The sequence below is a fragment of the Myotis lucifugus genome, unplaced genomic scaffold (genome assembly GCF_000147115.1).
Source record: "Myotis lucifugus unplaced genomic scaffold, Myoluc2.0 scaffold_651, whole genome shotgun sequence".
Classification (NCBI taxonomy): Eukaryota; Metazoa; Chordata; class Mammalia; order Chiroptera; family Vespertilionidae; genus Myotis; species Myotis lucifugus.
Window position 1 is genome coordinate 151,903 of NW_005871699.1, and position 27,906 is coordinate 179,808.

Genomic DNA, 27,906 nt, shown 5'->3' on the forward strand with positions numbered 1-27,906 from the left:
GAGCAATGTTGCCAAAATTAAGAACCACTGGTATAAAGCATGGCCTTAGTAAACATTTAGTCCAAATAAAGACACAAAACATAGTTCAAACAATTAGAGAACAAAAAATTAAAACATACTGGTGCCCTAACCGGTTTGGCTCAGTGGATAGAGCGTCGGCCTGTGGACTGAAGGGTCCCAGGTTCAATTCCAGTCAAGGGCATGTACCTGGGTTGCGGGCACATCCCTAGCAGGGAGTGTGCAGGAGGCAGCTGATCGATGTTTCTCTCTCATTGATGTTTCGAACTCTCTATCCCTCTCCCTTCCTCTCTGTAAAAAATCAATAAAATATATTTTTAAAAAACATACTGGTAATACACAAAATTATATTGTAAACAATCATAACATTTTTATTTTTCCTTTAATAATCTTGGGGGGACATAGAAAAAAATCATTTACCATTTTATTCTGGTGGTCATATACAAGAGCCTCATGCTATTTAATGCCTATTTGGAATGTTTTTCAGATTTTTATCAAAAGGATGCTACAGAGAAAAGCACTTTAATTTTCCCCCCACAATTCCTCAGAAGGCAACTGTATCTGGCTGAAGTTATGAGTCAGTAATATATTTTCTTTCCTTTTTTTTTAAAGTTAATCCTCAACCGAGGATATTTTTTCCATTGATTTTTAAAGAAGGGAGGGAGGGATGGAGGGAGGGAGGGAGGGATGGAGGAGAGAAAGAAACATGTATCAGTTGCCTCCCACACAAACCCTAAATGGGGCCGGGAATCGAACCTGCAACCCAGCTACATGCCCTTGACCGGGAATCAAACCTGAGATCCCTGTTCATGGGCTTATACTCTAACCACTTAGCAATACTGGCCGGGGCAGTAACATATTTTCTATTGTTTTATTAGCACAATTTCAGAAATTAGCTTTATCTGTCTTTCTAATTGGCCTTTGGTTGGTAAGGACCACCTAACCTCAGCTTTATCTGTTCCTACAGGCTTTCAATCTAATAGTAGTTAACATCTACATTCATCTATACAACAAATATCTTTTGAACACCTAGGTACCAGGCTCTGTGCCATGCATTTGGGGATATGTGGTCAGCAGACAATAATACTAATAGTCCTTGCCCTCATGGAGCTTTCCATCTAATGAGAGAAACAGGTATTGATCAATTTAACGAATGATATAGTGATACTGTAAATATAACAAATGTATTAAGTCCTTTGAAGGAGATCACATGGTGCTCTGTGGTTCTAGAATGGGCAGAATTTACCTCCTCAGGGAGCTCAAAGAAGTTTCCCTGAGAAAGTGGTAATGGAGTTGAAAACTAAGAATCATTAAGTATGTGCAAGACCTTATGGCAAGAATAGAAAAGGGGGCCATCTCTTAGGATTTTAGTTAACAATCCAGGGTTGAGGTGATAATCATTTGGAGGAAGGTGGTGGTGGCTGCAATGAAGAGGATCAGTTGAAAAAACAGCCAAAATGAGAATCCTGAAATAAATAAATGATTGTCTGGGAATCCCTTTGTAATGCCAATATGCATTCCTTTTTCTTCTTTAGTCAAATTACTCTATATTAGTTCTTTTGCAAAGCAAGACAAAAAGGTACAGCAATCTAAGCTGAGTGGATATTAAGTTTTATAAAAAGTAATGTATTATTTAACAGCAGTTCATCATGGTATAATCAGATAATGGGACTGGAAATTTTTTACCATACTAAATCATTTAATTAAAAATTTACTTCTGAAGATTAAAAATGGTGGCAGAGTAGGAGGATGCTGCATGGACATGCTCCCAGGAACAAGCTGGAATTACAACTGAAATGCAGAAAGGCTTCCTGAATAATCAATGGAAAACTCACAGGAGAGAACCCTGATACCCAAGGACCGAAGGTAGAGACCACACAGAGACTGGTAGGAAGGGTGGAGGTGGGAAAGGGCTGGCCTGGCACCCTCAGATGGCAACTGAAGTCAGAGAGATATCTCAGGTGTGTGTGTGTGGGGGGGGGGGGGTGCCACTGAGACTCTGGGATCTAATCCCAAAGCTGAGCTCCCAGCAGAGAACACCAAACTGAGGAGGATACCCACATAACGTCTATCTGTGAAAGGCAGGGTGGTGCTGTCTGCCAGGGAGTGGCAGCTGTAAGTTCGGGCACCCTCTTAGAGGGCCAACGCACAAAAATTCCCTGTGGAGCCACGTAGCTTGTGCTCTGGCAGAGGGAGGGTGAAGTGGACTGGAGCTGTGAGATCAGAACCCAGGACTGGGGTCTTGGGGGATAGAGCTCAGAAGGCAGACACCCCAAGTTTCCTGGGCTGAGTCATTCCCTCTCACAGTAGAGGACATCTTTCCCACATAGACATCTGCCTTACCTGGGGAGGAAGATAGTCGTCACACCCTATTGGAAAACACCTTGCCCTGAGGCCACTTAAGAGCTTAAAAGTAACAATTAGCCTCCAGGCAGAAGCAACTGCCCCACCCTGTTAAAAAAAACTCGCCACACCTGAGGATGATTGCCTGAGGGGCAATTCAAGTCAGAATCCTATCAGTCTGTAGATGGAGGTGGTCTCTGGAGGCTTTGAGTCTTTGCCTGATCCAATAAGTCAGAAGCAGCTTTTAACACTGTCCTGCACTAGTGATTGAGAGGTATAGAGCAGTGGTCACCAACCTTTCAGACCTCACGGAACACCAGTGGTCTGTGGACGACCAGTTGGCGACTGCTGCTCCAAAGTTCCTTAAACCAGCAGTCACAGACCACCAGTTGGCAACCGCTGGTATAGAGGATCTACCTAAAACATTGTCACAAACAAAACAAACAACCAAAATCAGGAAACAAAGAAACAACCCCCAAATGAAAGAACTAGAGAATTCTCCAAAAGAAGAGATAAATGAAGCAGAGATAAGAAATTTATCTGAAACAGTTCAGAGTAATGATAAAAAATTCTCAACAGTATGAAAAAAGGTATAGTAACTATAAAAAAAGAACAGTCTGAGATAAAGAATGACATAACACAAATAAAGAACACATTGGAAGGAATACATAGCAGATTAGGGAAGCTGAGAATCAAATCAGTGAATTAGAAGATAGAGTTGAAAATATCACTCAAGCCCTAGCTGGTTTGGCTCAGTGGATAGAGTGTCAGCCTGCCATCTGAAGGGTCCCAGGTTCAATTACAGCCAAGGGCAAATGCCTGGGTTTCAGGCTCAATCCCCAGTAGAGGGTGTGCAGGGGGCAGCCGATCAATAATTCCCTCTCATAATTGATGTTTCTATCTCTCTCTCCCTCTCCCTTCCTCTCTGAAATCAATAAAAATATTTAAAAAAGAAAAGAAAATATCACTCAATTAGAGAACCAAAAAGAAAAACAATTTAAAAACAGGAGGACAGCTTAAGGGAGCTGTGGGACAATGTGAAATGTAACAATATCAGAATAGTATGTGTGCCAGAAGAGGCAGAAAGGGAGAAAGGAATAGAGAAGTTGTCTGAAGAAATAATGGTAGAAAACTTCCCTAACCTGGTAAACGAAAAGGTCACACAAGTACAGGAGGCACAGAGAACCCCAAACAAGAAGAACCCAAACAGACCCCACCCAGACATAATATAATTAAAATGCCAAAAATTAAAAACAGAGAGGAAATCTTAAAGGCAGCAAGAGAAAAGAAAACTGTTACCTATAAAAGAGTTCCCATAAGGCTGACACCTGATTTCTCATCAGAAACTCTACAGGCCAGAAGGGAATGGCATGAAGTACTCAAGGTAATGGAAAGCAAGGATCTGAGACCAAGATGTCTATATCCAGCAAGGCTATCATTCGAAATAGACGGTCAAATAATAAAAAAAAAAAAGAATGCTAAAGGAGTTCATCACCACTAAGCCAGCATTACCAGGAATGCTAAAGGGATTGATATAAGGGATTGCTGAGAAGAAGAAACAAAGAGAGAAACCTAGCCATACAGAATTAAAATGGCTATAAATAAGTACCTCTCAATAATAACCCTAAATGTAAATGGATTAAGTGCTCCAATCAAAAGGTGTAGGGTAGCTGAATGAATACAAAAACATGACCCAACTATATGCTGTCTGTAAGAGACTCATCTCAAAACAAAAGACACGCAGGATGCAAGTGAAGGGATGGAAAAAAATTTTCCATGCAAATGGATAAGAAAAAAAAAGCTGGAGTAGCAATACTCATATCTGGCAAAACAGACTTTAAAAGCATCATGCTAAGCGAAATATATTGCATGTAATATTATTATATTTAAGATCGTTTTTCTTGAAATATTAAGGCTTATTGCATGTAATATTATTATATTTAAAATTGTTTTTCTTGAAATAAAAAAAACTGAAAAAAAGAATACAATAATAATGCAATAAGTAATAATGCAAGAATAAACTTTCATGTACAGTAGGTCCTCGGGTTACGTTGGAGATCTGTTCCTACGGTGCAACGTAACATGATTTTCACCATAAGTTGGAACCCACCTACATAAGCACCTACGTCACTCACATGGAGCACATACACAGCAGTAATGAAGTGAAACAGTAAAAAAAATTTAAAAGAAAGATGACAATTCCTGATCTTTACTTGTGGTAAATAATAAAAAAAAAAACATAAAGCACATACGTACATAGTACATACGTCAAAATGACGGAACTTTTTTTTTTATAAATAAATGGGAGATGGTGACTAGTCCGACGTAACCTGAGGACTGCCTGTACTCAACTGTAAACCTACTTTTGCCCCCACACTATGTACATGTACACACACACACATTTGTTTTAGATTCAACATTTAGAGCATTCATTCTATATATCTTTTGATTTTATACATTTTTGATGTTCTAATATAAGACTTTAAAGTTATAAATTTTCCTCCAAAAATTGCATTAGCTAAATTCCACAAATTTTGATCATTGATCGGCTGCCTCTTGCACGCCCCACACTGGGGGTCGAGCCTGCAACTGAGGCATGTGCCCTGACTGGGAATTGAACTGTGACCTCTTGGTTCATAAGTCAATGCTCAACCACTGAGCTATGCCAGCTGGGCTATAACATGATTTTTTAAAATGCCCAGTATTCCAAAATTTACTCAAATATTTAATGAGAACTAGTTTGCCATGCACTGTTGGAAGAAATAAGATATATTCCTGCTTTCGTGGGTAGTTGAATTTTGAGTAATGTCTGTCAGAATCATTATTCTATTATGATTCTTTTTTTTAACAATAAAGAAACATAGATTGTCAAAGAAAAAAATTACTTCTATAACAAAAATAAAGAACACCCTAAAACTATATTTTGTTGTATGACGCATTTTCCCATTTATTAAAATGACTAGAGGCCCGGTGCACGAAATTCTTGTATTGGTGGGGTACCTAGGCCTGGCTGGCGATCATGGCTTATCAGGCCGCCTCGCCCAGTCTAGCAAGTCTGCTGGTATGAGTTGGTCAAAATTCCAGATGGAGGTTTCCAAAATGAGATGAATGTATTTGTACTTTTATAAAGTTGGCTCTTAAATATGTAGAAACATTGGTGAGTTCTGGAAAGAAAAAGAAAACAATTTTTATTTGAAATGACATTTATAAACATAGACTGGAACAAAAAATTAGGGTTGTTGATTTTCATTCTCTCTCGAAAAGTACAGCTTTAAAAAGATAAGTCGCTCATTGACTAATCTAGAATATTACAACTTAAGTAACAATTAACAGGCTTAATAAAAAGGCTCATTAGTAACTTTAACTTGGAAGGAAAGCTTATAACATAAGTTTTATAACAAATTACACATCAATTATACATCAATTCCAGCTTCTCCATTTGTGTGACATTGAGAAAATTACTTAACCCCTCATTATCAAATCTACAATCCTTCAATAGCAAATGCTAACTTCCTTAAGTAAAGATAATAGTGATGCCTACTCCTGATTATTGTGAGGAATGAGATAATACCAGTAAATTATTTACTACAATGTGTATTATAAACACCCAATAAATGTAGCTAGTATTGTTAACAAATGCCCCATCTGTGTTGATTCAAAAATGATACAAATGGGAATACAAAGGTGAATAAAATAAAGATGAATAAGATCCTCATGGTCTAGTGGAAAATGGTCTAGTGGAAAAGATATCATCTATAATAATAAAAGCGTAATATGCTAATTAGACCGGACATCTTTCCAGACATCCCTCAGACGACCTTCCAGATAAAGCCGGGGCTGTGAGGGCCGAGGCAAGCCACTGTGGCTGCAACGGCTGAGCCCCTTGCACAAATTTCGTGCATAGGGCCTCTAGTATTATATAAGAAGCAATGATTCATTTGAGGATCGAAAGAAGATTTTTTTCTTTAAGTATCTCATAGAATAATAAAAAAGCATTTTTTATTATTCTAGGTCAGGGTTTATCAATGTGACGTTTTGGGCTGGACAGTTGTGTTGTGAGGGGCTGGCCTGTGCATTGAACAGTGTTTTGCAGCATTTTTTGCCTCTACACACTAGATGCCAGTAGCACCCTCCCCACTCTGTGTGTTTGTATTGCTGAGGGCCATCACTGTGATCTCAAAGTCCAAGCCTGGGCATCAGTTTCCACAGACTATCCCCAGAACATTCAGAGCCTGCCATCTGGCCACTGGACTGCTCAGGGCCTGAGCATCACCACCTACACATTGTAGACTCCACTGATGGCAATGCCAGACAGCAAGAAATGAAATCTCAATCTAGGAATCAGAGACTCGACAAATCACCTCTCCTCAAGCCAGCCGACCAAGATGAGATGGCCAGGTTCTCAGATCTGGGTGTCACTGGGCAGAGTGAAATACATCGTGTTGGCTGCAGGCCTGTCAAGGCCCCTCTTTTCTCTCCTTCTGGCCAGTTGTTCTCTGTCAGGTTCATGGCTTCAGCTGATGCAAATGGAGTCAAACCAACTAACTGTACAGCATACCCCAGACAAACAGGGGGATCAGGAGTAGTTTTTTTTCTTGTTAGATAAATAGCCACACAATATCCTAGATTTTACTTAAAACACACACACACACACACACACACACACACACACACACACACACACACATATATATAATTGATTTTAGAGAGGAAGGGAAAAGGAAAGATAGAAACATGAACGAAGAGAGAGAGAACCATTGATTGGCTGCCTCCTGCATGCCCCACACTGGGGATGAAGCTGGCAACCCGGGCATGTGCCCTGACCAGGAATCAAATCGTAACCTCCTGGTTCATAGGCTGATGCTCAACCACTGAGCCATGCCAGCCAGGCCTTGATTTTGCTTTATGACCCTCAGAACCTAAAATATTTATTATCTGGGCCTTAATAGAAAATTTGTCAATGCCTGTTTTATTTACTTATTTTTAAAGTTAAAATTAAAAAAAGTTAAAATAAACATTTATTTAAAGTAATATATTTGCAGCCCTGATGGTTCTAAATTGTACATTTCAGGTTTAACCAATGTCATTAAAATTATGAGGACAGATGCAGACACAGATTTCAATTACATGATTATTTCTTCCTCCATTCTTCTCTTTTTTCCTTTCCCAAATAACCTCTTTCAGATATGGTTCAAGGTAGAATTTATCCTCCTCATATTTTGTCCACTGCTCTTTAGGCAAGTTCTGCTGCCTTGTCCTGACTGGATAGCTCAGTTGGTTGGAGCTTCGTCCTAATACAGCAAGGTTGCAGGTTCGATCCCGGGTCAGGGCACATACAAGAATCAACCAATGAATGCATAAATAAGTGGTACAACAAATCGATGTTCTCTCTCTCTCTTTCTCTCTTCTTTCCTCTCTAAAATAAATAAATAAATAAATAAATAAATAAATAAATAAATAAATATTTTAAAGATCTGCTGCCTCAGGGACAGGTCCAGTGCTCTCTTAATGAGAAACATGCTGTTGTTATATAGGTTCTCAGGAAGCCTTCTAATGGCTTTTATATATATATATAAGTATATATATATATTTTATTGATTTTTTACAGAGATGAAGGGAGAGGGATAAAGAGTTAGAAACATTGATGAGAGAGAAACATTGATCAGCTGCCTCCTGCATACCTCCCACTGGAGATGTGCCCGCAACCAAGGTACATGCCCTTGACTTGAATCGAACCTGGGACCTTTCAGTACGCAGGCCGACTGGCTTTATCCATTGAGCCAAACCGGCCAGGGCCTAATAGCTTTTTTTACATCATCATTCACATGTATTATATCGTCTCACATTAACCCCAGTTTATTGAATCCTGCAGCTACCAGGTTGATGCTGCAAACAGCAGGCCTGCTCATCATTTTGACCTGAGATTGAAGCATTGCCTACTGGTTAAGTCCAAGAGGGCCTAAACCCCTATTTTAGATAAATACTTATCTTACAATCATATAGAGAAACGTGTCAAAACATTTGATGTTTACTCTACCTGATGTCATCTTTGTAGCAAAAAATAAATAAATAAATAAGTCATGTACAAGTAAACAAACACCTGAAAGTGTTTTCCAAGATGAATACCCATGGAGCCTACACTTCAATTAAAAACTGTTGCTAACATCTAGTAGGTCTTTTTTCATCTTAGAAGAGGGAGGGATCTTGGCAATTATTTTCTAACTAGAGGCCCAGTGCACAAAATTTGTACATGGGGGGCCCTCAGTCTGGCCTGCACCCTCTCGCAATCTGGGACCCCTCGGAGGATGTCTGACTGCCAGTTTAGGCCCGATCCCGTAGTTGAATGTCCCTCTTGCAATCCAGGACCACTGGCTCCTAACCACTCTGCCTGCCTGCCTGATCTCCCCTAACCACTCTGCCTGTCTGCCTAATCGCCCCTAACTGCTCACCTGCCTGCCTGATCATCCCTAACTGCTTGCCTGCCTGCCTGATCGCCCCTAACCACCTCTGCCTTGGCCCCTGCCACCGTGGCTTCATCCAGAAGCACATCCAAAATGACATCTGGAAGGTTGTTTGGCTGTCCAGTCTAATTAGCATATTACACTTTTATTATTATAGATTACTGGCCTATTGTCATTATTTTATCACAGAGCCCATCATAGAATTAAGAACACAAAATAGCCTGTTTAAAATCCTTCAAATGCTTGTCTCAGTTGGTGCTTCCCCCCCCCCCCCGCCCCCGCCAACCTTTCTCTCTATCTCTCTACAACCTCTGAGTCTCAAGCACCCTTGCCTATGGATACCCTTGCCTATCAGGCTGTTTTTCCCAAATGGTGTCCCCAACAAGCCATGGACTATTACACCTCTGTGCCTTTCTATTGATGCTTTTCCCTTTGCATGGAATGTTCTTCTCAACTTCTTCACCCAATGAACACCTACTTTGGGATCCAACTAAAAAATCTCTCATCCACTGCACACCTGTATTCTGAAAGCACTTTGACCAGATTTCTGTTACATTATACTGTGTTAGTTATTCCTATGTCTCTCTCCCTTGATAAACAGTGAGCTCTTGGAGAGTAGGGGTATCTTATTTAGCGCTGATCCCCAGAGCCTACTGTAATGCCTGGCACTTGCTAGAAATTCAATAAATGTATGGTCGCCTTAGCTAGTTTAGCTCAGTGGATAGAGCGTCGGCCTGTGTACTGAAGGGTCCAGGGTTCAATTCCGGTGAAGAGTACATGCCCGGTTTGCAGGCTCAATCTCCAGTAGGGGGTGTGCAGGAGGCAGCTGATCAATGATTCTCTCTCATCATTGCTGTTTCTATCTCTCCTTCTCTCTCTGAAATCAATAAAAATATATTTAAAAAATAAAAAATAAATGTATGGTCAAAAAAAATATATGTATGGTCAATGAATTAATTCTGTAAAGGACATTGCTCCCGGCCAGCATGGCTCAGTGGTTGAGCATTGATCTATGAATCAGAATGTCACGGTTCGATTCCTGGTCAGGGCACATGCCCAGGTTGTGGGTTCGATACCCAGTGGGGGGGCGTGCAGGTGGCAGCCAATCAATGATTCTCTCTCTCATCATTGATGTTTCTAACTCCCTCTCCCTCTTTGAAATCAATTAAAATATATTTAAAAAAATAAAGGGCACTGCATGGCTCTTCCTCTCAAAAACTAATTCTTCCACTAAGAATTATTAGGTAGACACCAATCTACTCATTCTCCTTATCTAAAATTTTCTCTTCTTTAGAGCCATTTCTTTGATTTAGAGAAACAAGTCTATAAGCTTTCTGATGGCAAGGTCTGCATCCTAAGTATTTCAATCTTATATTTTACCTGAAAAAATAGAATGGGAAAAAATTAATGATCTCATTCACTAATACTAAATCCTTTCTGGAATTATTTTGGTTTGCTAGTGTTTTGCTTTTTTTTTTTTGTCTTCTTTTTAAAAATACAAATAGCCTTGACCGGTTTGGCTCAGTGGATAGAGCGTCGGCCTGCGGACTGAAGGGTCCCGGGTTCGATTCCGGTCACGGGCATGTGCCTTGGTTGTGGGCACATCCCCGGTAGGAGGTGTGCAGGAGGCAGCTGATTGATGTTTCTCTCTCATCGATGTTTCTAACTCTCTATCTTTCCCTTCCTCTCTGTAAAAAATCAATAAAATATATTTTAAAAAATAAAAAATACAAATACAAATAAACAAATCACTGCCTACCTTTTAGCCAGAACCACCATCTTCCAGTAATTCGCCAAAATGACGAACACAAAGGGAAAGACAAGGGGCCCCAGCTATATGTTCTCCAGGCCTTTTAGAAAACATGGAGTTGTTCCTTTGGCCACATACATGCGAATCTACAAAAAAAGTGATACTATAGACATCAAGGGAATGGCACTATTCAAAAGGAATGCCCCACAAACGTTACCATGACAAAACTGGAAGAGTCTACAGTGTTACCCAGCATGCAGTGGGCATTGTTGTAAACAAACAAGGGGATAGATCTTTGCCAAGAGAATTAACATACATATTGGGCATGTTAAGCACTCTTGGAGCTGAGATAGCTTCCTGAAACATGTAAAGGAAAATAACCAGAAAAAGAAGGAAGCCAAAGAGAAAGATATTTGGGTTAAACTGAAGCACCAGCCTGCTCCATTCAGAGGAGGATACTTTGTGAGAACCAATGGAAAGGAGCCTGAGCTGCTGGAATCCATGAATTTATGGCATGGTAAGTGTAAAAAAAAAAAAAAAAAAAAAAAAAAGACCGTGTCCAGTCCTAGCTGATTTGGCTCAGTGGCTAGTCACGCAGGGGTGGGCAAACTTTTTGACTCGAGGGCCACAATGGGTTCTTAAACTAGACCGGAGGGCCGGAACAAAAGCATGGATGGAGTGTTTGTGTGAATTAATATAAATTCAAAGTAAACATCATTACATAAAAGGGTACGGTCTTTTTTTTTTTTAGTTTTATTCATTTCAAACGGGCCGGATCCGGCCCGCGGGCCGTAGTTTGCCCACGGCTGGGCTAGTGTCAGCCTGCAGACTGAAGGGTCCCAGGTTCAATTCTGGTCAAGGGCACATGCTCGGGTTGCAGGCCCAACCCCCAGTAAGGGGCATGCAGGAGGCAGATGATCAATGATTCTCATCATTGATGTTTCTATTTCTCTCTCCCTTTTCCTTCCTCTCTAAAATCAAAATATATTTAAACACACACACACACACACACACATAGCCCAGTGTCCAAACTGAACAAAACTAAAGGAGTCAAAATGCTTTGCTCCTATAGTTTATCTTTGTAATGTATATATACATACACACACACCTATAGAGAGAGTATATATACAATCTCTTAAAGGAGAATGGAAGAAAACTGTAAGGAAATCTAGTTTGGCTTCCACTTAATATTCAGTTGTATTCCATGCTGGAAATGAAGTTAACCAATATGAATAAAGATGAACACCTTCTTGGATAATATGTTGGTATTTTTGAGCAACAAATAGCATAACATAATATTCAAATTGCTCTGCTTCATACCCTTTCCTCTTACCCCCCAAAGAGCAGGTAACTTATGGAACAGAATTAGAAAGACCAGGAAATCGATACCCAGCAAAGTATACTATTATGACAGCCCTTAACTCACAGAAAGCAGGGCCACCAATTTTGACATTCACATGGCCTTTTCTACCTTTCTAATTGTCAAAGAAATGGAGAGTTAAGCAGAATTCACCTTCAATAGCCTTAACCATAAAGTCCATCAAACAGGTTAGCACAAAGCGTGTGTGATTTAGTAGAAAGCGCATGTGATTTAGTACAAATAAGACAATGTTCAAACTTCAACATTGTTCCAAGTTTCATTTATATAATTAACTTTTACCTTTAAGTTGACTCATGTGTTTTTTGTTTTTTTGTTTTTCTTACTTAAATAAATGTATTTCAAAAAGCAACCACCCAGTTGGTTGGAGCATTGTCCTATACACCAAAAGGTTTTGGGCTTAATTCCTGGTCAGGGCCCTTACCTACGATTGTGGGTTTAATCCCCAGTCAGAGGGGAAATGGAGGCTATTGATGGATATTTCTCTCTCACATTAATGTTTTTCTCTCCCAAATTAAAAAACAAACAAACATATCCTCAGGTGAGGATTAAAAGAAAAAAAAGCAGCCTGGCCAGTGTTGCTCAGTGGTTGAGCACTGACTCATGAACCAAGAGTTCCCTGGTTGATTCCTGGTCAGGGCAGATGCTAGGGTTTTGCAGGCTTAATCCACAGTAGGGGGCATGCAGGAGGCAGCCAATTGAGGCATCTCTCTCAGCAACATTTCTATCACTCTCTCCCTTAAATCAATCCTATGTAATAAAGCAGTAATATGCAAATTGACCATCACTCCAACACACAATGGCCGCCCCCATTTGGTCAAAGATGGCCACCACAAGATGGCCAGCAGGGGAGGGCAGTTGGGAAGGCAGTTGGGGGGAACCAGGCCTGCAGGGGAGGGCATTTGGGGGGGACCAAGCCTGTAGGGGAGGGCAGTTGGGTGGGACAAGGCCTGCAGGGGAGGGCAGTTAGGGGTGACCAGGCTGGCAGGGGAGGGCAGTTGGGGGCGACCAGGCTGGCAGGGAATAGCAGTTAGGGGCAATTGGGCTGGCAGGGGAGTGGTTAGGGGGTGATCAGGATGGCAGGCAGAAGCAGTTAGGGGCAATCAGGCAGGCAGGCGAGCAGTTGGAAGCCAGCAGTCCCAGATTGGAGAGGTTGCAGGCTGGGCTGAGGGACACTCCCCCCATGCACAAATTTTGTGCACTGGGCCTCTAGTAAAAACATATGTTTTTAAAAAACAACCAACACTATTTTAAATGGAAAAACCAGTGATACTTGGCAATAGAGGTTATCTATTGAAATGACTTTATTAACACAAATGGTATTAAATCCTAGCTGGGGACCCTACCAAAATGTTAGAGATGTAAGAGATCACTAACCCCCAAACTAAGGACATTCTCTTTGACATAATCACAAAGATTGAGAAAGAACTGAAAAGAGAGTAACTTGCCCACTGGAGAGCTCATTGCTATTTAATGCTGTGTCCCTGTAACACCTAAAATCCTCGTTTCGGAAACATTGCAGTCCTCCTCCCAACTAGGCCTAAGTAAAAGAAACTATTCACACTAGTATCTGATAGAGTAGGTAATAAATCTTATAGCTCAGGGCACCAAAGTTCCAAAAATCTAATCCCCGAGGGAAAAGGCCACTTCATTTCCACTAACTTAATTGTTTTTTTAACTTTTTTTTTTAACAGTAGAGGTTGAGGAAACAACTAGAACATAGATCTGGAAATGATCAAGAAATACTGTAGGTGAAGATTCCTCCCAAGGTACTTACTTGGCAGAGGCCAGAGCATCTGCTTCTGTATTAGAGATGGCGACTGTTCTGGGTGGTAGGGGCAGGCCCACTCTCGTGGGGCATTGACTGCTGGGCCTCAGTAGCTAGAGCCAGGGACTCGGGGAGCGGGGATACAGTGTCAGGGACTTCCTGGCTTAGTTCCTGGCCCCCCAATGGCTCCTGGGCATGTGAAGATTGTCTGAGCTCAGTCTCTTGAAATAAAGTAGTGCTCATGGGGGCCTGTTGGGTGTTATACAGGGCCTGAGAGTCCTGGACAGCCAGGGTGACCCATGGGTCCACAGGTTGGGTCTGAAAAAATGGGGCTGGCGTAAGCTGGGTCAGAGGGGCCTGGGAGGCCAGAGCCTGGGTTTGGAAAGCCTGAACAGGTGGAGGCTGAGTTTGAGAGGCCAGAGAATGATTCTGGAAATCCCTCTCGGAGTCTCCTGGGACCTGGAAATGGCTCTGTGCAGCCACATGCACCAGGGGGTACCTCTGTGAGGCCATGGAAGCTGCAGTCTGGGTATCAGAGACCAGAATGTCCAGAGGCTGAGCTGTAGGGTACAAGGGGACACCAGGCAGGTTGTCAGAGGCAATGGTGACTAGAGGCTGGATCGTAGGCAGGCTCTTAGAATAACAAATCCTGAGAGGCTGACTGACAGAGGGCGATGGAACCACGGGCAGGCTCTTAGAGGAGACAATGGCGGGAGGCGGAGGCTGGTTCTGAGCTGATGAAGTGGGCTTTACTCGTTCTGAATGTTGTACAGCTTCCGGTTCCGGGCCCAGATCCTCTCGGCTCACGTCTTCAGCCTCGCTACTGGTTCTGACACTTGTCATTTCGTCTTGGTCCTGGTCCTCCTTCGGTAGCTGCTTAGATGCCTGGGCTGCGACGAGGGTCCTACTCAGAATGGAAGCAGCACTTTCGAAGAGTCTCCTGCGGCGCTGGCGCCGTCGGACCCGCGCCAAGGTGCGGGTAATGTTTAAGGTGAGCGACATGTGCTGGCTCGGCGCGCCCGTGTGGGCGGGCCTCTTCCAGGTGTCTTCGGGACTCAATTCGATGTTGCTGGTGTACCAGAAGACCCACCAGAGGAGGCTGAGGAAGATGATGATGGAGCCCAGGTAGAGCAGCAAGTCGTAGAAGATGAGGTCGGAGAAGATCCCCACGAACAGCACGGTCGCGCCCACCACGTCGAAGGCGACGCCCAGCCAAAAGAAATGCCGGCAACGGCCCAAGCACCTCAGCCTCCCGGCCTCCAACTCCGAGCTGCCTGAGAGCTCCATGACCTCCCACCGTCGGGGGCGCCGGGTCCGCAGAGGTGACTGCTTGGTTGGATGGCGCAGTCCCAGGCCGGCTGTGGCCGCTGGGTCCCCATCCCCATAGCAACGCCTGGCGGGTGAGCCGCGCAAGGGGCGGGGCCAGAGAGCGGCGAGCGGGGCCGCCTCTCACCTGCCCCGAGGAAACAGGCTGCGGCCCAGGAGAAGCACGCAGGCGCGGTACGGTCTCCTCGCCCGCGCGGCCGCCTCCTCCGCATGCGCAGTTCCTCCTGTCGGTGCGCCGTTCGCGCGTTCGCCGCGTGCAGGTTGGGTAGTGCGCTCTGCGGACCTCGGGCTGCGTCCGCGCCAACATTCCTCTGCCCACGCCCTGGCCTTCCAGACCGAGTGCGAGATCCTGCAGGAGAGCAGAGGGCAAGGGCCCTCTGCTAGTAACGACCCCCTGGCAGCCAGTACAGCTTGCCCTCGATTTCCCTTGTTTTTGGTGAAGAAGTGACTGGGTTAGGGTATGTTATTACCAATTTGTTATCTATTTGCCCAAATAGTGACTGGACTAGGACATACTTGTGCTACTTAATAGCAGACCTAGAGGTGAATTGTCGGTTTCTGCACACCCCCTACTGGGGATGTGCCCGCAACCAAGGTACATGCCCTTGATCGGAATCGAACCCGGGACCCTTAACGCTGACGCTCTAGCTAGCCACTGAGCCAAACCGATTAGGGCGATATATATATTGATTTCAGAGAGGAAGGGAGAGGGAGAGAGATAGAAACATCAATGATAAGAGAGAATCATGATTGGTTGCCTCCTGCACACTCCCCTACTGGGGATTGAGCCTGCAACCGAGGCATGTGCCCTCACCGGGAATCAAGCTGTGACCTGCTGGTTCATAGGTTGACGCTCAACCACTGAGCCATGCCAGCTGGGCTAAGATATATTTTCTTGTATCATTAAAAGGTTTACAGTAATAGTAACATCTTCATTTGAGTGCTTTCTGTGTGTCAGGTACTATGCTCACTTACCTCTTTATTTGAGTTATCATTTAATTCTCACAACAGTCCTCTGAAATAGGTTCTATTATTATCTGTACTTCATAGTTGAAGAAAATGAGAAATGGAAACCAACTTATTCAAGGTCACTAGGTTGCAAATCAGTGCATAATGTGGAACAGTGTAGTGAACTGGAAGTCAGGAGATAATGCTTCAAGACTTACTATGTGCCCTATGCTGTGGCTGCAAATGCATTTGAGCAGAGTGCTCAGAAACAGCTTAGAGCCCAAGGTGGAGAGAGACACAAGGCATCAAATTTGTGTTTTAGGTGCTGGAATAGAGGTACAGACAAGGGTCAATGGGGCCCATCAGTGGTAAACCAAGTGGAGTTCTCAGTTCTAAGCATAAATACTTAAGTGGAAAGGAGGACCTGAATGGGTAATGGGTCTTTCAGCAAGGTAGGGCAGTTGAGTGAACAAGGGATTATAAAAACACTGGCATATTAAGTAAACTGACAGCGGATCAGTTTGGTTGATGTGGGTGCCTGCGAATTTGGGGAGAGTGCTAGAGAAGTGGAGTGGAGACACATAAGTGGTGAAAGGAAGCTAGGGGGCTTGATGGTCAAAGGGTTTATGACATGATATAGAAGTTAGACTTTGTGAGTAGTGGAAAACCACAGACAAGTCCTAAGCCAGGGAATATGATCAACTTTACAGTTTTAGAGAGTGCCCTGTTCGATAGTGGGAAAAGTAGATTGAAGACAGCAAGCCTGTCATCAGGGATACCAGGTAAGATTAATGTAGTATTTTAGGAAAGGGGTATTAAGAGGACAAACTGAAGCAACAGTAGTAGGATGTAGAATTTGTGTCTCCCAAAAAAAGTATTAAGAAAGTAAAATTGAGCCGAAACCGGTTTGGCTCAGTGGATAGAGCGTCGGCCTGCGTACTGAAAGGTCCCAGGTTCGATTCCGGTCAAGGGCATGTACCTGGGTTGCGGGCACATCTCCAGTGGGAGATGTGCAGGAGGCAGCTGGTTGATGTTTCTCTCTCATCGATGTTTCTAACTCTCTATCTCTCTCCCTTCCTCTCTGTAAAAAAATCAATAAAATATATTAAAAAAAAAAAAAGAAAGTAAAATTTGACAAGGGAAGTCTGAAGGAGCTTCTATTAATGGGCCATAGCCTGCAGGTTAAAACAACAACAACACTGTCCTGAGGTCCTCCTCTAGCCCAGTAGCTTTTATTGAAGGTTTACAGTGTGTCTTTTAAATCACAGGCATGAATCCCTCTGTGAAGGTGAGGACCAACATCCATCTTATTCACTGTTGCATTCCTGCTGAAGGATCCTGAAACATTTTAAAATAGCTATTACAGCCAAAAATTCAACTCTTTCCGTTGACTAATAGAATTAAATTCTGTCATCAGATATGAGAATAAAATTCAAGTTACCTCGCAAAATATATTAAAAAAAAAAATAACCACATCAGCCCTGGCCAGTTTGGCTCACTGGACAGAGCGTAGGCCTGGGGACTGAAAGGTCCCAGGTTCAATTCCGGTCAAGGGCATGTACCTTGGTTGTGGGCACATCCCCAGTAGGGGGCGTGCAGGAGGCAGCTGATCGATGCTTCTCTCTCATCGATGTTTCTAACTATCCCTCTCCCTTCCTCTCTGTAAAAAATCAATAAAATATATTTTTTAAAAAAATAACCACATCAGAAGTTTTATGAAAAGCTGCTAAAGTTTAAACAATATGTGAGAAGATTTCAAATTATTTAAGTTGGACAAGGCTTAAAAGAAATTATACCTGTGTTTTTTCAATGTTTTTTAGTCACATGCTATTTTTGAGTAGCTACACAAAATATTATTTTTATGAAAAAATGCTTGCTTTACTTACCTGATAGTAAAAAGTAGTGTTTATACAAGAACATAGATTGGAACATTTCAAGCCAAAAAGCACAACCAGCAGTGGATTGTTAAAAAGCCATGTCATGTCAGCTCTTTTTCCTGAGGTAGGATCTTGATTAAACAATCATAGCAACATACTTCCTCAGAGGAGCTATTTTCACACTTAAGATTAGTTTTTTCTTAATTAAGACAATAATTTAAGTATTTATTTACTAGCCAAGAAGGAATGTATGTATGTATTTATTATTATTATATTTTTAAAATTATTGATCCCTACTAATGTTAGGTATTATTCTACGTCTTTTTTAAAAATATATTTTTATTGATTACAGAGAGGAAAGGAGAGGGAGAGAGAGAGATAAAACATCAATGATGAGAGAGAATCATTGATCGGCTGCCTCCTGCACGCCCCCTACTGGAGTCAAGCCCGCAACCCAGGCATGTGCCCTTGACTGAAATCAAACCTGGGACCCTTCAGTCCGCAGGTCAACGCTCTATCCACTGAGCAAAACCAGCTAGGGCTAAGTCTTTTTTTTTCTTTTAAGTATATTTTTTATTGGTTTCAGAGAGGAAGGGAGAGGGAGAGAGAGAGATAGAAACATCAATGATGAGAGAGAATCATTGATCTGCTGCCCCCTGCAAACCCCTTACTGGGGGTCGAGCCTGCAACCAGTGCATGTGCCCTTGACTGGAATCAAACCCAGGACCTTTCAGTCTGCAGGCTGACACTCTATCCACTGAGCCAAACCAGGTAGGGTTGTATGTATTTTTTTAAAATATATTTTATTGACTTTTTACAGAGAGGAAAGGAGAGGAAGAGAGAGTTAGAAACATCGATGAGAGACAAACATCGATTCAGTTGCTTCCTGCACACTCCCTACTGGGGAGGTGCCCACAACCAAGGTACATGCCCTTGACCGGAATCAAACCCGGGACCCTTCAGTCTGCAGGCCGACACTCTATCCACTGAGCCAAACCGGTTAGGCTGTATTTTTTACAAAAGAATTTATTAACCAGATGAAACAAAAGAGAGACCAATAGCTCCCAACTAAACTGCATTATCAATGTAAGATAAATCTACTATTTATTTTACATTGCCTACACATTACAATCACTTGGAGAATTTATAGCAAATATTGATGCCTGAGCCACACCCCAGAGAGTCTATTTAATTGGTCTTGGGTATCACATCAGTATTTTAAAAACAATTTTTAGGTGAATCTAATGTGTAACCAAAGTTGAAAACCATTGTTTTACTAGTAAACCATTGTCTCACATACCTCAGAGGCCAATTAACAGTGTAGAAGAGTAGAATGACCATCTAGATTTAAATATTGAAATTTTATTTGTTTCTTTGTCTTTCTCATTGCAGGCTATATACTTGTTGAGGGCAGGAACTATGTCTTATTTATCTTGATAACCTCACAGGCTAGAATAGAACTGGGCATATAGTCTCTTAATAACGTATTTTGGAATAAAGAAAGAAATAATAGGACTTGGTAATTGTTTGGGCATGGGATGATTCAAATAGTGGAATCAAATATGTAACCTTTTAAAATTTACTTACTTATTGGGCACATGAGACCCTGAAGAGCAGTTGGGTCTTGGTTCTATAGCTCTCCTCTTCATAGAGACAGTCTTTGAGGGAGGGGGAAATATCCTGTGAGAGAAAAACACAAAGACCTTACTTAGACTTCAGCACGCCTATGAATTATCAGGATATGAAAATCCTGAGAAGGGACAAAAGACACTCACCCTGCCCAAGTTTAATCAGCAGGGGTTATTGTACTGATTTTGTTCATGTTTTCTGGGGGCCCCCTAATTTGAGCTCTCTATAAGTAGTATAGGCTATAAAAGCCAGTCGTCCTTGACTTTTTTTAAACTGATGGGTTGGTATAAAGTTACATGGGAATAGGAATATTGCCATTCTTTATTCTCGAGGGCACTGACTCTAGCACTCAGAAAGGTTTCATAAACTGGCTCTGAAGAACTTTCCCCTAAACCTGCCTCTTCTGTTGGTTATTTGATTATATCACTTACTAACATTTGGAGAGAACTTGGAATTATTAAGATGAAGAATTTTCCCTCTGCCCCAAACACAATATAAAAAAACTTTTCCGAAAATGGAAATGAACGGAATAGAAGCAAAATCTTTATTGCTATAGCTTAAAGACTAATGTTTTAGGTTTAAGAAGAGAAAATAAAATTAGATACATCACCCAAAAATGAATAGCAGGCTCATTGTGGCTCTTGCGGCGTAGATTAGGTTGGAGGTTCATTCTGTAGGTGGACGCCATAGTGCTTTGCTTGCCTTTGACTCACTTTCTCCATTGTTGCACTGTAGTAGTCATATGTTGAGTATCAGTACACAGAGAGAACTAGTTCAAGGATAAAAGTTATCCAGTCATCAGTTGACAAAGCCATCCCAATAGTGAACAGCAAATATCCTAATATAAGGAGAATGATGAATTTATGGTGCTGAATCAAGAAATTCTCTGCATGCTGAATCTCTTGTGACATGGTGTGTTAGTTAAGGGTTCATGGGATCCCAGACATGGTGGATTTTTGTTGGTGGCAGGAACAAGAGAGAAAGAATTACAAATACCATTTAAAGGCTGACTAAAGAATTTCTTATTTTGGACGTCTTAATGCTAGGCTTAATCTAATAGAGGACAGCAGTTATTTAATTAAATATACGAAAAATAAATAAAATTTAAAAAAACAAAAAATAAAAAATATATAAATGAATATACGCAATAAAGTTTTATTGATGTGACTATAGAGGTGGACACAAGTGGCAATATGAGAGAATGGATGGACAGGTGACAGGGAATAAACAGGAAATGGCCTCCTAGCAACGTATAGGTTTAGTCCTAAGACATGACTGAGATATAGTAGGCAGAAGTGGGAGGCATATTCTAGCTTGACAAAATAGTAGTAAGCATCAAGGCAGCATGGAGTGACGCGGGATCAATTACAGGGTGGGGCAAAAGTAGGCTCACAGTTGTTCATATGGAAAATAATACAATAATTAATAAATAGAATACAAGAATAAACTCTGTGTTTTGCATACTCACATTGTAAACCCACTTTTGCCCCACACTATATGGGTAGTGGCAAGTAACTTAGTATGGCCACGGTGAAAGCTGGGTTCTGTGAAGAAAGGAGACCTGTCAAAAAAGCCTACATATTCCAGAGGTCTTCAGGACTGGCCCTTGAGCCCCTGGAATATGCTGCCTAATAAAAACATTTACATTTAATACTTAAGATTAACACTTTAGTCGAGAATGATGGATATGAGTGTCAACCTCTGAACCAGGAAATCATGATTCAATTCCTGGTCAGAGAACATGCCCTGGGTACGACTTGATCCCCAGTAGGGGGCGTGCAGGAGGCATCTGGTCAATGATTCTCTCTCATCATTGATGTTTCTATCTCTCTCCCTCTCCCTTCCTCTCTGAAATCAGTAAAAAAAAGGAAAAAAGAAGGAAATGGAGACACTTAAATGAGAGTTCGCCATCTGTAATAAAGAGTCTGGCTCCATTTTAATAAAAAAAAGAGAGAGATTTGTTGTTCCACTTATTTATGCTTTCACTGGTTCAGTGTTTTTAAATTTTTACAATTTATTAATTCGAGAGAGAAATATCAATTTGTTGTTCCACTTATTTATGCATTCATTGGGTAATGGCTATGCTTCTTATATGTGCCCTGCCTGGAGATCAAACTGGCAACTTTGGTGTATCAGGACAACACTAGCTAACTCAACTACCCGGCCAGAGCATTGTTTGATTCTTGTATGCGCCCTGATCCGGAATCGAACCTTGGTGCATCAAGACAACATTCTAACCAACTGAGCTACCTGGCCAGGGAAGATCATACAACCTTTTTTTTTTTTAAATATATTTTATTGATTTTTTACAGAGAGGAAGGGAGAGGGACAGAGAGTCAGAAACATTGATGAGAGAGAAACGTCGATCAGCTCTCTCCTGCACACCTCCCACTGGGGATGTGCCTGCAACCAAGGCACATGCCCCTGAGCGGAATCGAACCTGGGACCCTTCAGTCCGCAGGCCGATGCTCTATCCACTGAGCCAAACCGGTTAGGGCCATACAACCTTTTAGAACTGGTAAATCTTTCACAATCGATGAGGAAGCTCTCAGTTACTTCTAATTTAACTATTGCCGGCATTTCAGGTATTTCCTCAGGGGTGTGCCACATAACACTCATTCCCAGAGAGCTGCTTCACAAATAGAACGTTTGGGAAATGCTACATAATCAGTTCTCTGCAGGCTCTGGGAAATTTTGAATGAAGACTTTTACATATTAAACTCACTGCTCCCCTAAAATCACCTGATTATTGAACCACTTTCCACCAAAGACCTCTTAAAGTTCTGCAGAACTCATGCCCTTGGGAACACATCTTCCAAATACCAAGTTTGAATACTCCAAATGGTTTCCACAGGGTGGGCACTACATTGTAAGATCATTCTTTGACACCAAACATTTTAATAGAAAGCAGAGCAAGCTTTCCTATCTGGTGAACCAATAATTTTCTCTGGCATAAATTAAGGAAAATATAGAAGATTCTATAATTCACACTGTAAAACTGAATGTGTAGTGGAAGAGCTTTGTAATTGGACAGATCTGTGCTCGAGGACAGCGACAAAGAGCATGGGCACTGGGGCTGCACTAGCTGCACTGGGTTCAAGTCTTGCCTCTGCCACTTTCTAACCACATTATTTTGGGCAAGTTGCTTAGTCAAATTGCTTAATGATACAGTTCACATCTCTCACTCTGTAGAGGGGGATGACAACAATAGTGTTTACCTCATGAGGGTTATAATTACCCAGCACATCACAAGTGCTCAACAACTATTTCTCTTAAGTTACTTTGAATTTTATATTTATTAAATTGTTACAGAATTCCAACAAAGTCATTTTATTTTATTTCTCTTCACTCAGGGATATGCTTATTGATTTGAGAGAGAGAGGAAGGGGGGGGCGGGAGGGAGTGAGGGAGGGGAAGAGAGAGAGAGAGAGAGAGAGAGAGAGAGAGAGAGATACACCCATGTGAGAGAGAACATCAACCAGTTGCCCTTCACATGTGCCCCGATTGGGTGATAGAACCTGCAACCCAGGTAAGTGCCCTGACCAGAATTCTTGAAAATGCAGCTTCATTATTATCCCTTTCTCAGCTTAATCTGTAGAGTAATGCCTGCTATTCTCAATAATGTTTGCTAATTTCCCAATCTGTTTTAAATGAAAATACTTTATTTGACCAGGACTCTCTTTATCTTTAAAAAAAACTTTTTAAAATTGATTTCAGAGAGGAAGGAAGAGGGAGAGAGAGATAGAAACATCAGTGATGAGGATCGAGCCCACAACCCAGGCATGTGCCCTGACCGGGAATTGAACAGTGATCTCCTGGTTCATAGGTTGATGCTCAAGCACTGAGCCACACTGGCCAGGCAGAACTCTCCTTATCTTTTAAAATGACTTTTTTTAGAGCCCTGGCTAGTGTGGTTCAGTTGGTTCAGAATACTTTGTTGCTTTCTGGAAGTACCCCCACTTTACTGATGGATAAAATCAAAGCACCCAAGGCTATTATTAGCTATTGATACATAAAAACAGTGCCAAATCAGTGGTTCTCTCTCATCATTGATGTTTCTCTCTCTTTTTCCCTCTTCCTTCCTCTCTGAAATTAATAAAAATATTTTTCTAAAAAGCCCTAGCCGGTTTGGCTCAGTGGATAGAGTGTCGACCTGCGGACTAAAGGGTCCCAGGTTTGATTCTGGTCAAGGGCACATGCCCAGGTTGTGGGCTCGATCCCCAGTGGGGAGTGTGCAGGAGGCAGCCAATCAATGATCCTCTCTCATCATTGATGTTTCTATCCTTCTCTCCCTCTCCCTTCTTCTCTGAAATTAATAAAAATATATATATTAAAAAAAAACAGTGCCAAGAATTTGCCTTTGAGGAAGATCAGCAGAGGACACTGGTGGTCATTGGTGAAGCAGGTCTACCTGATAGTTGCAGTGACAACCTTGTAAGGCTTCAGAATGTCATTCCAAGATGTCCCTCTGTGGTATGCAGATTATTTTGAGCTAAAAACAACCAAGACCCTGGTTGTTCAAGAGAAACTCCACCCCCCTTAACTACCTAGGAGAATTTAAATTAGGGGCCTTTCCCATTAAAGTTATCACCAGAAAAAAATTTTTATGACCCAACAACAGGGCAGGGCAAAGTAATTACTGAGTGAATATCTGTTCTTATTGTCCTACAATGGACCTTCCTCCCCTCTGAAGTCCCAAGTCACCTTACCTCAGCCTTAGCTGAGATGGTCTTATAGACCTCATTTTCCTTTTTTGTCTCTGAACCTCTCATGTATGAGGGGTCCCTGACTCATGTGTGTCCATATGTATGTATGTAATGAAATTTGCTTTTCTCTTGTTCATCTTTCTCTTACAGATTTAATTATTAGGCCACTGAAAAGTGCTATAAGGTAGAGGAAAGGTTCCTCCCCCACAACCTTCTTATACCAGGAGGGCCAGAAATAGAGCAATTGGGATATCTTTCCTTTTTGATAAATTCAGAACATACATATTTTTAAAATCTCTGTACCTTTCTTCTGACTCATAAGAATAGTGATAGGTCATTGGGGGGCAGGGGGTGGGGGAGAAGGAGACATATTAATACTTTCAACAATAAAGAATTAAAATAAAGAATAGTTATAGAAGCTAAATTTAAACATCATTTCAAAAATTTCTAAAAAGCTCTCTGACCAGTTACAATACTGTATTTCTCGAATACATTTGAAGAATATCTTGAGGACTAACAGTCATTACAATGCTTGATAAGCAGGAGGGATTTTAAGTCCACATGAAGGAGACTTTAACTCCAAGAGAAAAGTAAAAACACTTCTGAAGCATTTTATATGAAACTTCTGTTTTATTTAGCTATTATGAAAAGTGGCTCTTAGGCAACAAATTAGAACACATTTCAGGAAACAGATATCCTCTAACCTTCAGAGACAGATATCCTCTAACCTATTTCTTCAGAGAAGAAATGAAACACCCACCTTTTCTTCACCCCTCACCTTTTTAAACATTTGTAATCAACTATCACTGATTACAATAACAGGGATTTTTAGAGGGATTCATGTTTACAACTCAGATTCGCCCCCCCTCCCCAATTAAGCCTGTGATTTCTTTAAGTGGTGACGGATCTCGTTAATGGGGGCTGTAAGCAATACTTGTTACTATAGGGCTGTGGTTCCCAACTGTCCATAGAATCAACCACCGAAAGAGCTTTTGAAACACAGATGCCTCTTAAAGAGATTTGTAAAAATGTAAAACAATGCTACCTTTTCATTACGTCTTTTTTTTGTTGTTCTGGAAAATATATGTATTTTTCATAAAAATATGTCATTCATGTTCATATGTAACAAGTTTATTGTGGCTATTTTTCAATGAGTTAATAAATATTTTTAAATTAGAAAAAACACAGATGCCTCTGCCTGGCTCCAAACCACCTGCATAAGACTCTCTTGGGCTGAGGACCGGACATCAGGAGAAATGAAAAGCTCCCAGCTTATTCTAAAGCTCACCCAGAGTCAACAACTACTGTTGTCAACTAAGTAATTTGAAGGCAAATAATATGTATAAAATTAGAAAATAGCCCTAGCAGGTTTGGCTCACTGGATAGAGCGTCGGCCTGGGGACTGAAGAGTCCCAGGTTCGATTCCGGTCAAGGGCATGTACCTTGATTGCAGGCACATCCCCCGTAGGGGGTGTGCAGGAGGCAGCTGATCGACGTTTCTCTCTCATCGATGTTTCTGACTCTCTGTCCCTCTCCCTTCCTCTCTGTAAAAAATCAATAAAATATATTTTTTTAAAAAATTAGAAAATAATACATGATTTTATTCTACCCTTTGTTTCAATTAGAAATTATAATGGCATCCTCGTTTGTTTTCACATGATGCTAATTTGATGCAAGTGTGACTTCTAAATGAAGGTTACTTCTACGCTATTGCATTGGTTCCCCAAGTGTAGTCCTCAACCAGTAGCAGCAGCAGCAGCACTTGGGAACTTGTTAGAAATGTAATGATCAAGCCCTACCTAAGCCCTTTGAACTGGGAGATAGGCCTAGCCATCAGTGTTTTGTTTGTTTGTTTGTTTTTTTAATATATTTTGTATTGATTTCAGAGAGAAAGGGAGAGGGAGAGAGAGATAGAAACATCAATGACCAATCATTAACTGGTTGCCTCCTGCTACTGGGGATCGAGCCCACACCCAGGCATGTGCCCTTGACCAGAATCAAACCAGGGACCCTTCAGTCCCCAGGCTGACGCTCTATCCACTGAGCCAAACCGGCTAGGGCACCATCAGTGTTTTAATAAGTACTCTAATGCCACCTGAAGTTTGGAAACTACTGAGCTATTGTATTACTTTAAATCTATGGCTGCCGGGTACATAGATAGGGGTACCTAATAAAATATGAATTTCAGATAAACACTGAATAACTTTTAGTATGATTTTGTTCCAAGTATTGTCTAAGACATGCTTATATTAAAAAAAATTCATTGTTTAGCTGAAATTCATATTTAACTGGGCATACTGTATTTTTATTTCTTAACTTGTTAGACAATCTCTCCCACATAGCTTTTAAAAAATATTTATTTACTTAAAAATCTTTATTGTTGAAAGTATTACATATGTCCCTTTTTTCCCTCTAGCCCACCCCCGCACCCCTCTCCGACATAACTTTTCATTTTAGACCTGTAAGAAGATGAATGTCTCCTTTTTCGAATAAATGCTTTTTTTAAAAGAATTATTTTATTTATTGATTTTTAGAGAGAGGAAAGGGGAGAGAGAGAGAGACACATTGATTTGTTGTTCCACTTATTTATTCATTCATTGGTTGATTCTCATATGTGCCCTGACTAGGGATCGAACCCACAACCTTGATATATGGGGACGACGCTCTAACCAACTGAGCTACTTAGTCAGGGCCTTTTTTCTTTATGAAATAATTTCATAAAGAAATTTTGAAAAAAGATGACTAAATTGAAAGGGAAAAAAGAGAAAACATTCCATTCACTGAAAATGCAGTGTGAAAAAATACACTAAATATACACACTGTTGAGGCTTGTCAGACTGGTATCATGAGTAACATTATTTACTTGTAGATTTGAATTCTGAATAATTCAGAACAGTTTGAGTTTCGAGGAAGTATTCCCATTTCGGTGGTGGCAAAACCAAATGCAAAAATGAAGTTTGCAGCTGATTAAAAAAAAAAGAAAAGAAAAAGAAAATCAAGGTATTTCCTATTTGAAAATTTTGTGGAGACATAGGGGGATAGTACATGCCTGATGTCTTTATTTTTATTAATTTTCACCACTCACTGAAGAACTTCTGTGGGGAAAGGAGCTGATAGGTGAGGGAGGAAGGCTAAGAGTGGAGTTTGGAGGTGACAGAGAGGTGCCTGTCTCTTGACATTTAAAAAACATATTTTTTAAAAATATATTTTATTGATTTTTACAGAGGAAGGGAGAGGGATAGAGAGTCAGAAACATTGACGAGAGAGAAACATCGATCAGCTGCCTCCTGCACACTCCCCACTGGGGATGTGCCCGCAACCAAGGTACATGCCCTTGACTGGAATCGAACCTGGGACCCTTGAGTCCGCAGGCCGACACTCTATCCGCTGAGCCAAACCAGTTAGGACTAAAAAACATATTTTAAAAGACTTATGTAACCTTTATGCCAAGAATTGTCCAGGTAATGATTTTTTTAAAAAGAACAATCTTCTTTCTTAAAACATTTTTCTGATTAAAAAATTAATACTTATTCTTTGTAGAAAAATTATAGAAAAATACAAAGAACAACAATCAATGGAGAAAACTTACAATTTGTGAATAGCCTTTGTGGCTTTTTTCAATACTACATACACATGTAACAAATGTGGGGTATATTACTGTACTTGGTGTTTTTTTTAATTTTTAAAAGTTTTTTCTAAAAA

At 41.2% G+C, this 27,906-nt stretch overlaps 1 protein-coding gene and 1 pseudogene across 1 annotated transcript; both read right to left on the bottom strand.

Moving 5' to 3' along the window:
• Nucleotides 1-5,333: 5,333 nt before the first annotated feature.
• On the bottom strand, nucleotides 5,334-14,746 carry LOC102426880. Its single transcript, XM_006105218.3, has 2 exons — nucleotides 13,728-14,746; nucleotides 5,334-5,525 (listed from the first exon to the last, which is right to left on the bottom strand). Exon 1 carries the CDS (start codon nucleotides 14,718-14,720, stop codon nucleotides 13,758-13,760), a length of 963 nt encoding a protein of 320 aa, XP_006105280.2. The 5' UTR covers nucleotides 14,721-14,746; the 3' UTR covers nucleotides 5,334-5,525; nucleotides 13,728-13,757.
• LOC102424989 lies at nucleotides 7,493-8,207 on the bottom strand (annotated as a pseudogene).
• Nucleotides 14,747-27,906: the final 13,160 nt, after the last annotated feature.

Coding starts and splice junctions, on each gene's coding strand:
- LOC102426880 (XM_006105218.3), bottom strand. CDS start 14,720: ATGTCGCTCACCTTAAACATTACCCGCACCTTGGCGCGGGTCCGACGG.